General features: G+C 40.0%; 1 protein-coding gene across 6 annotated transcripts in view; it reads right to left on the reverse strand.

Moving 5' to 3' along the window:
* FRMD4B (FERM domain containing 4B) overlaps window positions 1-13439 on the reverse strand; it is a 322570-nt gene that overhangs the window by 91715 nt on the left and 217416 nt on the right. For all 6 annotated transcript variants that reach the window (XM_042979399.1, XM_042979398.1, XM_042979397.1 and 3 more), the window contains one exon: window positions 9735-9819. In XM_042979399.1, coding sequence (XP_042835333.1) covers window positions 9735-9819 — 85 coding nt within the window. The remainder of the gene's footprint in view (window positions 1-9734; window positions 9820-13439) is intronic.

Consider the following 13439-nt stretch of genomic DNA (forward strand, 5'->3'; position numbering starts at 1 on the left):
CAAGAAGCATCAGTGGATTCTGGGTGTGCTCAGTCTTTCCAAGGTCCCTGGCATCTTTCAGAAATATTACGTCCTTGAAAGTATCATCATAGTATATTGCCCTTAAAATAAACACAATACACATCTACACACAAACATACAAAGGCAAGAATCCTTACGATTTAGGACAGGCCATGGGAAGGTACTGGTGCTATAATAATGCAGCACTCATCACAAATAATGGCCCTTAACAAGAATGCAATAAATTTTTACTGACTGACTGAATGAATGAATGATAAGTACTATGGTTTCTGGAGCTAGGCTGCCTAGTAATTACTCCACGACTAACGACCTATTTAACCATGGTCAAATTACTTAATTTATTTATGTTTCCATTTTCCTCATTTGTTAAAGCAATAATAAATAATAATCCTGGCTGTTGCCAGGATTAAATGAGCTAATGAATGAAAAAAAATCAATGCCTGCTGCTTGGGGAGCTCTCTGTGAAGTCAAGCTGCCATCCTTCTCCTCCTCTTCATCCCAGGGCATGATCTCGACCCCAGAGCACCTCCTGAACCCCAGTTGCTTTGCCTTCTCCTGCCTTTTCTTTAATATATAAATTTTAAACACAGCAAAAGGGACAAGGCGGCCAATACTATTTGAATTTTCCAAGTGTGTCTTCAAATCACTGATTTGAAAAAAGGGTGGTGGTGACAAACGTTGATTGAGTACTAAAGTCAGATGTGGTCAAGGGGGCCTCCGCAAATGACAACCGGGGCCAAACCTCCAGTCCTGTATCGTGCATTGAGGCTTTTCCAGCGGGCAACAGGTCGTCCAAGGTGGACCACTGCCCACACGCCGAGTGCTTCCAGGCTTCCCCGGTATCAGTTTCGGCATTTCCACATCATCACCACCTGGCACAGGTGGTTGTTTTGCAAAGGGAAGGTGTGCCCCTCTCCATTCTCACTGAGGAAGCCAAACAGGTTCAAGAGCCCTCACCTGATGGACGACTCAGACAACAGCTCTCTCCTGGGGAACACTTGACCCACACGGCCGTTTGTAACTTTCTGACGGGCTCTGTTCCTCCGTGAGTGCTTGTGCAGTTCGGAAAGGATCTGAGTGCTTTGTCCCCCAGGCCAACCTGTGGAGCCAGTGGTTCCTAGCGTCCAGAGGCACCTGTTAACCACCCTGGGCTAAGAGCATGAGCATGTACAACACAGTTCGGAATAAGGGAAAGAGGGAGCCTATGCTCCAGATGACCCGGATACACCACCTCCATGGGGAGCAGACAGACGACCCCCAGCCATCTGGAAGCAGTATGTGTGGTGGTGAAAGTCAGATTCTGGCATTTATACTGCCTGTGATGAATCTTGGCTCCCCCACTAATTCAGCTATGTGACCTTGTGTACATTACTCAACCTCTCTACCTCAGTATTCCCATTTGTAAAATGGGAGACAACAGCAGAATGTAGGTATGGTTTGGAGTGAGAAGTAAAGGAATGAATATACGGAGTAAGCACGTATGTATTCAGTACTCGTTAGTGGCTATGACCTGTCTGCTCTTTAACAAGAGCCCCTGAGTTCTGACTCACAGAGGACACTTTTATTTCCCTGGAGCGATGACCAAAGAAAAGTCCAGACAAATGAGAGGTGCTTTTATAGGCCGGGGTCTCTTGCTGTTGTAATTTTCCAAGGACACTCTGCCCACCTACTAGCTCTGTGACATTAAGCAAATTACTTAACCTGTCTGTACTGCTGTTCTTTTATGTCTAAAAGAGGATCACAGGTTTTCTTCTTTATGGGCTATAGTGAGAATCAAATGCAGTGAAATGTGTACCATTTAGCACAGTACTGGCACACAAAAAATGTACAGAAAGGGCTCTGAAGACATTTCTTTCCTTCCAAGTAGTCTCAGAGCTGGAAAGCAATTTCATACCTTCCTCTGCTCTCCTGTTCTTAAGGGAAAATGCCTTTTTCTGTTTTAACTGCCAGGAAACAAGAGGAAAAATGAAAAGGCATCTTTCTAGAGTCCTCTGTGGACCTTGACTCATATTTCTCAAGGCCAGTTTCAACCCATATTTAACCATTCTGCATGTTTAACACACAGAAAATCCAGTGGTTCTTCAGCTAAAGTGTTCAGTAGAATCACCAGAGAACCTTGTTGAAAAGGTTGATTTCCAGGTCCCTCCTCCATTCTGATTCTGTGGTTGGGAGAGGGGCAAGAAGGCAAGAGTTTGCTTATTCAAAATGAGCATTTGTTGTATATCTGATAAAAGTAGTCAAAGGTCACACAGTGAGAAATGCTGCCCCAATCTCACCAGATCATTTTGCAACGGGAAAAAAATGGCTCAGCAACGCAAAGATCATACAGCTGGTATGTTTCAGAGGTAGCCCTAGCCCTGAGCTTTTCCTTAGAATTACATTTCATTGACAAGAGCAAACACAACAGCATGATTTTTAACGTATTTTCTCATGTTGCAAATTACAGCAGAACAGAAATACCGAATCAAGTGAATGGCTCCAAAAGGACAAGGAAACATGAAGCTAAGTTATTGTCATAACTAAGCTAACGTAGACTCTTTTTCAGAGAACAAATTTCATTTTCACTGATGTTTAAATTGGGATTTAAAAAACCGGGAGAAAAAACAAGACATCCTCAGAGCATTTCCAGTTATAAGCAGTCTCAAACAGTGCTGGCAGGTAGCAGGCATCCAATAAATAACTGCTAAATAAATACTCTCTTATGTACTCAATTCTAGCCATCATTGACTTTGGCCTACATGCCGATGGCTTAATAACTGAAGTTGACCAGAACTGGTTTTCTGTAAGACTGTTATTGACATTTAATTGATATCTACAATGACTAGAAAAAAATCCAAAAGGCTTTTGACTTTTTAAAATAAAATATCAGACGATACATTAAATTTTCTCCCTTTAGAATCATTCTTACTCATTCTTTGCTGAAAATTGTATTTAGAGTCATCAGAGCTTTGCTAAGTATTATTCAGTAATACCTGGAAAGTGAATTTTTTAGGATTTTAGGCGTTTAATTTCACAGTAAATTTATATACATTCATAGTTAATACTAGTCAAATTATACAACAGACCAGTGGTTTTGTTTATCCCTTGACTTCTTGGGAAACAAGCATTCATCATCAACAACATTCATTCATTTAATGAGTCGGTCAACAACAATACATCGAATGCCCAATTTGTACCACACTGTGTACATGGGGATTTCCTTTGGAGTGAGCGAAAGTGAAAAATCTCTATCCCTTTTTTCAGACTCTTCTGGAATACCCAAACTCAAAAATGAAGCCCAATATTTCTTTCAACACAAAGTTAACAATGGCTTCTTCACTATGCGGTATGGGCAATAATATATACAAAACCATTGGGAACCACACAGTATTTCAAACGACATACTCACAGGGGTGAATTTTTAAAAGACAGAATCCATATTTACATAGCTATGCAGAGCTTCAGCAACTGTATGAAACTTCATCACAAGTCATATTTCTTGTTCACCAAGCAAGCAAGCATATTGACTGTGGCTTTGTCAATATTTGCAAAAAGAGCTCTCTTTTCCCACCTATATGTTTCTGTCCTCATTGGAGGGAAGGAACTGACAGAAGGGGACAGCTATCTGTCAGGGAGGAAGAAGTGTGTATAGGGGTGATCAGAGGTGCTGAACACATCAGCACAGTGTGGAAGGAAGCCCCATTCACTGCCTTATCCAGCAATGAGTCCCGAATTAACCATGTCAGTGACTGACTTTCACCCATCGGGAATCCACCTACATGTGTTCTATAGCTGAGACTGTGTTCTCAAAAAACTTATTTACTCCTGTGTCCATGATTCAGATGATAGTCCTCATGGGCAATATTCTTAAATTATCATGTCTTAAGAAATTACTTAAAAGCTGCTTTACCACACAGCTACCTGATCCTGTTATCATTTACTGGATCCTATAACATCTCTTGGGATTGTTTCTTAGTAGTCATCTGTGTATTACTTAGAAAATGTTCAACTCTAAATTCTTACAACTCACTTTAAAAAAATTATTGCAATAACATTCATAGGTTACAGTGCCTTTCAATATTATATTTGTAAAAGTTCTAAATTCTTTGACAAGTGACAAAACACTCCCATTTAGAAAGGAAATCTCAGGAACGGACATTCATAAGATGGAGAAGAATTTAAAAGAACTCTACTTTTCAGTACTTTCTGAAGACCAAGGGAATTTAGCATACAAAGCTACAAGAGAAATATCATGAGTTAAAATTTACATCCTATCTTTCTTTACATAGCAACGCAGTGAAGAAGCAATCAAGAAGACTGTTTCATTGGACCATGGCCAGCTAGGTGGTGAAAAATATAACAAGGGGCAATTGTATTTCTCCACATAGGAGATGATGACCAACTGTGGTTTATGAAATGTTTTCTTCTGACTCAGTAAATCCTGTATTTGCTATATAAGTATCTACTTATCAGTCAACTCTTGGAGTTCTTCAGAAAGCTCAAGTCTCAACAAAGAGAGGCTCTAATAAAGTCTTTAGTGCTGAAGACTTTTTACTTTCCCCATAGAATTAGCCAAAAACTCTGATTTGAATACTTCTGCTTGTAGCCAAGAGGGATTAACAGGGACTGGATTTACCTTCTCACCAACCCCCCCCCCCAAAAAAAAACTACACAACTAAAAAATCAGCCAATAAATGTGAAACAAAAGTTTTGAAAACACTGAATAAAAGGTGGGGTGCCTGGGTGGCTCAGTCAGTTAAGCATCTGACTTCGGCTCAGGTCATGATCTCGCAGTCAGTGAGTTCAGGTCCCGCATTGGGCTCTGTGCTGACAGCTCAGAGTCTGGAGCCCGCTTCAGATTCTGTGTCTCCCTCTCTCTCTGCTCCTCCCCCACTCATGCTTTGTCTCTCTGTCTCTCAAAGATGAATAAATGTTAAAAAAATTTTTTTTAAAAAAACACTGAATAAAAGGCAACAAAGGACAGTGAACCTTGAATGAGGTGAACCCCATGACAGCACCCACTTATTGCCATGAGAATGTTTCTAGGCTGTGAAGGTGTTACACAGATGGAGCATGGTGGATTCTCTGAGTTGAGGAGACAGAGCTGAGAGACTGGGGTGACCAAAATGGATAGAATTTGCAGGACAGAATGCCAAAGAAAGGAGAGCTGCACAGAGAGAATCCCGAAGAGATGCAAAGTACTGATCACTGCATACATGGAAGGAGACTGCCCAAGGTTGGGGAAAGAATTATCCAAGAGGATGGAAGGGAAGGGTACCTGGTTTTCTCACAAGACTGGTTCCCCACAGAAAAAACTCATAATTCATTGGACATTGAGTAGAGTACTTAGGAGGGTCTTGCCTCAGTAATGGAAAATAATTAGTTTTAGAATGAACACTGTTCTGGGCCAGTCTAACAAATAATAAAACTAAGAGTTGAAAACAACAACAACAAAAGGTCTAACTAATTACATTTTATCCCAAAACCAATGTCAAAAATATTTATAGGAATATAAAAATATGCAGCACCCAAAAAGTTAAATTAAACAATGTCCAACATCCATTCAAATATTATCAGGGATGCAAAATATGCAGGAAATAGGCAGGAAAACATGACCCATAATGAGGAGAAAATTGAATCAGTCAAAATGTACCAGAACTGACCCAGATATTAGAATAAGCACAGAAGGGCATTAAAACAATTACTATAACTGTATCTCATATTTCAAAAAGGGGTCATATGCAAAATACAAAAAAGATCCAATTCAAACTTCTAAAGATAAAAACTCAATATACTGAATGAAACCAATGGCAAATTAGATTTCAAAAGAAAAGACATAAAATTGAAGACAGAGCAATAGAAACGAGCCAAACTAAAGCATACACACAAAAATAACTAAATGAAAAGAGCATCACTGGATTGTGGGATAATTTCAGGTCACCCAGTATATGTGTAATTGGAATTTGCAAAGGAGGTATGGATGGGAACAGAGAAAAATATTTGAAGAAAAAAATAGCTTAGATATTTCCAAAATTGATGAAAACTAAAAACACACAAATCCAAGATGCTCAATAAACATCAAAAACAAGAAACATGAAAAAAGCTATACTGTAGCACCTCGTAATCAAAAGCAGGGATAACAAGAAAATGTTAAAAGCAGGCAGAAGTATCAAATATTTACACAAAAAACAACATCATGTGCATCTATAACATATCAAAAAGCAAAATGTATTGCCCTGATAGCATAAAGGCTCATAGGGGAGAGACAGAAATATACTATTGTCAGGTTCTTGTGCTACATGTGAAATGGTACAACAGCACTTCAAGGTAGACATAATAAGTTACAGATGTATACTATAAACCCTAAAGCAACCATGGAAATAACAAAGAGTTATAGCTAATAATCCAATAAAAGAGATAAAATAGAATCATACAATACACAATAAATGCAATAGAAGGCAGAGAGAGGAAAAAAAAATAACAGATGGGACAAACAAAAAATAAATAGGAAGATGACAGACTTAAACTTAACCATGTCAAAAATCACATTAAATGTAAATAGTATATAAAACCAGTTAAAATACAGTGATTGCCAAAATGCATAAAAAAAATAAATCATAAGAAACATAAAGAAAGCTATACCAACACTCCTCATAATTGAAAGCAGTGATAAAACTGATAGAACATTCCACTGAGTGACAGCAGAATGCATTCTTCCCAGTGTACATGGATAATTTACCAAGATGGAGCATATTCTGGGCCATAAAACAGGTCTCAATAAATTTAAAAGGATTTAATTTCCACAAAGTGTGTTCTCTGACCACAGTGGGATTATACTAGAAATAAATAACAGAAAGATCTCTAAAAATCCCCAAATAAATATCTGGAAACCAAACTGCACTCTTCTAAATAACATGAGGCCAATGAAGATATAGGAAGGAGGAATTTGGAAATATTTTGAAACAATAAAAATGAAAACACAACATATCAGAATTTGTGGGACACTACAAAATCACTATTTAGGGGGACATTTTTATACTAAATGCCTATATTAGAAAAGAACATCTTTAAACAGTGATCTCAGCTTCTATCTTAAGTGGCAAGAATAAAGAGAGAAAATTAAGCCCAAAGAAAGGGGAAGAAAGGAAATAATAAAGATAAAAGGAAAAATGATAAAGGTCATAGCAGAAATTAATGAAATAGAAACCAAAAAAACAACAGAGAAAACCATTGAACCAAAAGCTGGTTCTTTGAAAAGCTCAATAGTGATTGACTTTTAGCCAGACTAATTAGAAAAAAAAGAGAAAGACATCAATTATTAATATCAGGATCAAAAGAGGTAACAACATTACAGACTGCACACATCAAAAGAGCAATAAGGAAATATTATGAACAACTATGCCCATAAATTTGACAACTAATAAAAAAGCATGCAGACTAGAAAGGAAGAAGTAAAACTAAGCAGATGCCATGATCATCTATAAAGAAAATTTGATGGAATCTACAAAAAGCTACCAAAAATGATAAGTGAGTTTAGAAAGGCTGTAGGATTCAAGAATAATACACAAAAACAATTGCATTTCTATAGAATTAGTAATGAACATTCAGAAACTGAGATAAAAAGATATCACTTACGATTTTATCAAATAATATGGAAGACTTGGGGACAAATCTGACAAAAGATCTATATGCTGAAAACTATAATCACTGCTGAGAGAAATAAAAGATGACCGAAATATATGGGGATATATACTATGTGCCATGGGACTGATGACTCCATACTTCTAGGTTGTCAATTTTTTCTATAGTAGTCTACAGACTGAGTGCAATCCTAATGAAAATCTCATTAGGTGTTTTTCATTTTGTTTTGTTTTGTTGTTTTTAGAAATTGTCAAGATGATTCTAAAATTCATATGGAAATGTAAAAACAGAATAAACAAGACAACTTTGAAAAAGAACCATGCTACAGTTTGTTTTGATTTTGAGACACAATATAAAGCTATAGTCATCAAAACAGTATGTCATGGGCATAAAGGTTGGCAAATTAACGAAACCAACTACAGAGTCCAGAAATAAACTCATGCACATGTGGACAACTGATTTTTGAAAACGACTTTGGAAAACAGAGTGGCAGTACCTTAAAAAGTTAAGCATATCTGCCATGCGATCTAGCCATTCTGCTCCCAGGTATTTGCCCAAGAAAAAAGAAAGCATGTGTATAAACAATAACTTGTACATGAATGTTCATAGCACTTTTATTTGTAATTGTCCCCAATGAATGCATCATTTCGCAGTATATAAGTGTATCAAATCATCTTACTGTACTCCATAAACTTGCTGTTCTATGTCAATTATAGTAAAGCTAGGAAAGCTAGGAAAAAAATGAAAAAAAAATCACAGGGGAATGGAAAAACAATTTAAGGTACCTCCATACAGTGGAATACTTCAGCAATAAAAAGGAATGGTCTACCGACACACCCAACAACAGAGATGCATCTCAAAATAATTATGCTCACTGAAAGAAGACCAGAAAGATTATCTGCCATATGATTCCATCTATATACATCTCTAGAAAATGTAGACTATTTTGAAAAAAAAGCAGATTTGTAGTTGCTGGGTCTATTCACTCTCTTGATTTTGGTGACCAGCTCATGGCTATTATATATGTTAAGACTTAACAAAACTGCACACTTTAAATATGTGCATTCAATTATTTCTCGATAAATGAGTTTTAACAAAAACTCTGCCCGTACCGAGTCCTCAATCATTTAAAGCTGTATGTGTGCAGTGAGCCATACTTAACATTCTGGAGGTCCAGGGGAAGTGTACCCTAATCTGTATACAGCCTGCCCCCTTGTCTTTCTAGGCTAGGCACCATCCAGCTGTCCCTGGTCACTGCTCAGATTTAGGGTGATGTATATGGACAGAAAGGGCTCCCCCCCCAGCACCGGAATTGGGCATGGACTTCCGGAACACTGAGACTACAACCTAGAATGGAGAAGCCAGGTTCCAGATGAGCATCTCTGGGTTCCCAGACCCCCTGCTCTGGCCAAGGGTGTGCTCTGAGGAGTCCAGAGTGGAGGCCTTGAAAGCAGTGATAGTCTGCAAGGTGGTAACATCTTGAGAATGTTCTATAGCGATTTGACACAGGTGCAACACCCAAGCATGGGATCATTTTTCTGGCAATTCATGTGTACTGAATTTTACAAAAGCAAGGTGTCCTCCAAAGATTAGATTAGATAGAAAACAATAAAGCACAAAACGTCCCTCACCACAGATAACTGGGACACTGCTTTAAAACACGTGGCTCTGAGCACGGGCCCCTAAATAAGATTGGTTTCGAATTATGATAGATGTAGGGCATACTGTATTAAAAAAGATTCCCAGCCTGACTTTTTTTGAGGTTTCAATCACAATCCGACTGATCCATCTTTGTGTCTTTCTGGGTTGTTCTGTGTGGGGGATTAGCTAACTGCATTTAGGTAGTGGTAACTGTCTGTGAGCATGATTCCCCTGCAGATGACTGTCTTTCTTGCTCAGAATTTGAGAAGAGCAGCCTTTTGTTAAATTAAAAAAAATTTTTTTTTTTTAATGGCATGGTAGGAAGTACCAGTGAGAAAGATTATGCTCATTTTTCTTTGTTTGAACATGCAAGTATAGGCAATACCATTTCTTCCCCCAACTCCAGCCTGCCTGGAGTCATTCACTGAAAAGTAACAAATAGGGTGCCTTACCTTGAGTACACAGGACTTTGCATTCAGGAAAAAAAGCTCCACGGTGGTTTTATCCTTTAAAAATGATATGCTCTCAATGTAAAACCTGGAAAACAGTACAGAAGTGTGTTTCTTCAGATTTTTTTCCTTCTCTCAGCATGATTTTATGTCTTCATTTGGCATCCCCAAAGGCGCAGAGGATTTTGAGGAACGAGGAAATCCTTGTGCTTTTTTTCTTCCTTTTAAAAGAAATCTGTAACCCATATGTATATGTACATGCATGTACACATATATGCACATGAATGTAGACATATTTGCACATAAAATCTCTTAACAGAAAGTTTTTGTGTGTTGGACAGCAAATTCAAGAGAAATCCAAAATGGTAACCAACTGCAAACCCAGCTTTCTCTGCGTTGCTCATTCTTTGACACATGTCTTGGGTGTTCATAATCCCTCAGGCAGCTTCAAAACAAAGCCCAGGTGAGCTTTGAAGGTTGAAAGTGGAAGTGGACTGAGTACGAACTATATAATGGAACTGGGCGGTCTGCTCTGGTTGTCAGGCTTGAGGTGGGTGTGAAGGCCCCATGCCCACCTCACTCCTGTCCACCAGGCAAATTTCAATCACACCCTGCTCCTTCCCTGTCCTCCTTCCAGGCCAGGGTTTTCTCTTGGCTGGAAGCCAAGCCCTCAGTAGCACTTAACCTTGGACTTTTTTCATGCAAATCAGAGTATTCTAGGCCTACCCCATCCCCCTTGCCAGGGCCTTAGCTCATTCAGTGTGTGAGGCCACAGACTGCACGCAGGTCCCTGCTCTAAGGAGAGCTCTCACAGCCCCTGTAAGGAGAGGAGGGGGTCCTTCCCTACCCCTCTGTTTTCAAAATCCTGAAAGGATGAGGCTGGCCAGTGAAGGCTGAGCTCTGGGGGGTTTGGGGGGGAGGGTCAGTGGGCCAGCTGAGGCCCAGAAGTTTTTCTCAAGTATTGGAGGCTCATTTGATGAATAATGCATGAAGAGCCTTAACGCCCCAAGACAGCTCACTGGAAGAGGAACTTGCTCTCCGACTGGGGAGAGTGCAGATCTACCAGGGCTAAAGTGGCTTGGTGAGCCTGACCTTAGCTCTGCACCGTCATGACCTCATGACCGTTGCTGGGCATTTGTTCCCCACCTCCCTCCCCCCAACAATGACAGAATGTTGGATAAATACACAAGCTTGGAAAGGACCACGAATGCTTTAATCACTGAGATGGCAAAATCATTTGAAAAATTCCATCTCTAACCAGAAAGAGAATAAATCCACTTACATTTTCACTAACAAGGGCTTATCTTCTAAGTGAGATTAATGAAGACTGATGACTGCTAGGTTTGTGAGGGAGGAAAGTGAAGGACTAAGACAGGGAGGGAAATGTGGGGTTGGGGGAAACCAACCAGTTTCTGATATAAATCAGTTTCTGATCTAGATAGGGATTCCCTCCCCCATCATTTATTAGCTGCGTGGCCTTGGGTAAGTTCATTAGTTTCTTTGTGTCTTTTCTAAAATGGGTGTCATGATTACGCTTATCTCATGGTTTGAGGGTTTGGAAAGGATTAAAGGAGATAATATATGGAAAAGACTCAATAGATATTAACAATTGTTAATAAAACCCCACATTCTGGTACGTAATGCTTTGTGGCCCGGGGGAAGTGACTCAAGCTTTGAGCCTAAGATCCCAGCCCTACAAGAGGCAGCAGCAGCTGGCCTCAGAGGCCCCCTTGCTTGGTGTCCATCAGGGCAGTGACTCACTTCCTTCTGCCCCGTCAGCTCCTGCTGTGGACTTGCCCTTCTTTCTCTGCCTGGGTGCCTTTGCTCCTGCCTCCCTCTATCTCCACTGTTTGTCACTCCCTCTGAGCGACTGCAAGTCAATTGTTTGTCAATTCCTTATCCCACATTAGGAGCCTCTCTTGGGTTGATCTCTCCTCCTTCCAGGCCAGTTAACTCAATGGCTGTATCCTGAAGGAACTTCCAAGTCAACTCGGTGTTGGTGGTGGCAGTTTCCTGCTTTCTTTGTTTCTACATGGACTTTTATGCCTGTCAACAGATGTAGGTTTCTGGGTGGCAGCTATCACAGCTACTGTTTCCTGAGCTCCTGCTTCTGGCTAGCGATACACTCAGCGCTTTTCATGCATCGTTTGATTTCATTCTCGGAGAATCATCTCATTTAATCTGTAGTACAGCTGGATGCCATTGGTAGCAGGTGGCGAGGCCCTTTTACAGATGAGGAAACTGAGAGATGGAGATGTAAAGTCATCTTCCCCAAGCCATACAGGTAGGAAGTGGTGGAGCCACGATTCAAAGTAAGGCCTGTCAGACTTCAAAGTTCACATTCCAAATCGCTATGATATAATACTTTCCTACAATAACAATCACAATGAAATGTAACATGCTTACAATGCCATGGGGCCCGAAGGAGGGATGCAATTAACTCAGCTTATGAATCAGAAGGCTGCCAAGCTGAAATCCGGAGCACTAAGTGTCACAGGACACTAAATGTCCCCTTGGACAATTGAGCCGAGTCTTAAAGAATGCATGAGTTCACCAGGTAGCGAAGGGAGGAAAGGCATTCTAGGGAGAGGGCATTTTAGCCAGTCCAGTCCTCTGGCTAATTTTCATGAATTTAAGAGACCACATGCAGGGAGCTGGGTGGCTTAGCACCAAATCAGCTTGTGGCTTGTCTAACTCTGAACAGATAGCTTTATATCAGAAACTGGATTCACCTTGTTTCTGAAGCCTAAGCCCCTAACTATACCCTAGTTCCAGTAAACAGGTCCCTATCTTGTTTCCCACTACTTTCTGGCGACCTGCCCTGTTGCCTTCTACTTTTCTTCCTAGGCATCTGATTACCTGTTCTCTCAATCCAGAATCCTCTCCCTCCCCCAAGGGGGCCACTGTAATGACTTCATATTTATGGAGTGTATGAAAAGTGCGTATCGTCCTTTGGGAGAATGGCTCCCCAGGCACACCTCTCAACATGTATCGTGAAGTGAAAACAAAATTCAGGGCTTCTTATTGAAATAAAACCAACTCTCCCAGACTCATAAAATAAAGACCTTTTGTTTCAGCCGCTTTTTGGCAAAAGGCTACTGTTTCCTTTCTGAACACTTACTTTGAGTGATTTCACCAAGATTTTGTGAAGTTCACCCTTGCGGTTATATTTTCAGCCTCGAAATGAACTCAGGCTTTCTGACTTGGTCTATGTTTTATAGACAAACCTCATACAGCTTAGTAACTACAATTTTTTTGAGAAGAAAATTTGCTTGAGCCATTTGCTTGGAGAGGTTTTGTCTCTAATGTGTGTGCTCCCTCCAACAGTGGTCTTTGTTCCTTCTTTTTTTTTTTTTTATTATTTTATTTTATTTATTTATTTTTTAATATATGAAATTTATTGTCAAATTGGTTTCCATACAACACCCAGTGCTCATCCCAAAAGGTGCCCTCCTCAATACCCATCTCCCACCCCCCATCAACCCTCAGTTTGTTCTCAGTTTTTAACAGTCTCTTATGCTTTAGCTCTCTCCCACTTCTTTGTTCCTTCTTGATGGGACAGGTGTTCACCTTACCATTCATCAATGGTAACAGAACATCACACTTCAGGGATGTGATAAAGATGGCTCGGGGGAGAGGGAAGCCTGTCCAATGACAACACGTGTGGCAAAAAGCAGAACATGGGAATTGTTTGGAATGGGCCACTTG

The sequence above is a fragment of the Panthera tigris genome, chromosome A2 (genome assembly GCF_018350195.1).
Source record: "Panthera tigris isolate Pti1 chromosome A2, P.tigris_Pti1_mat1.1, whole genome shotgun sequence".
Lineage (NCBI taxonomy): Eukaryota > Metazoa > Chordata > Mammalia > Carnivora > Felidae > Panthera > Panthera tigris.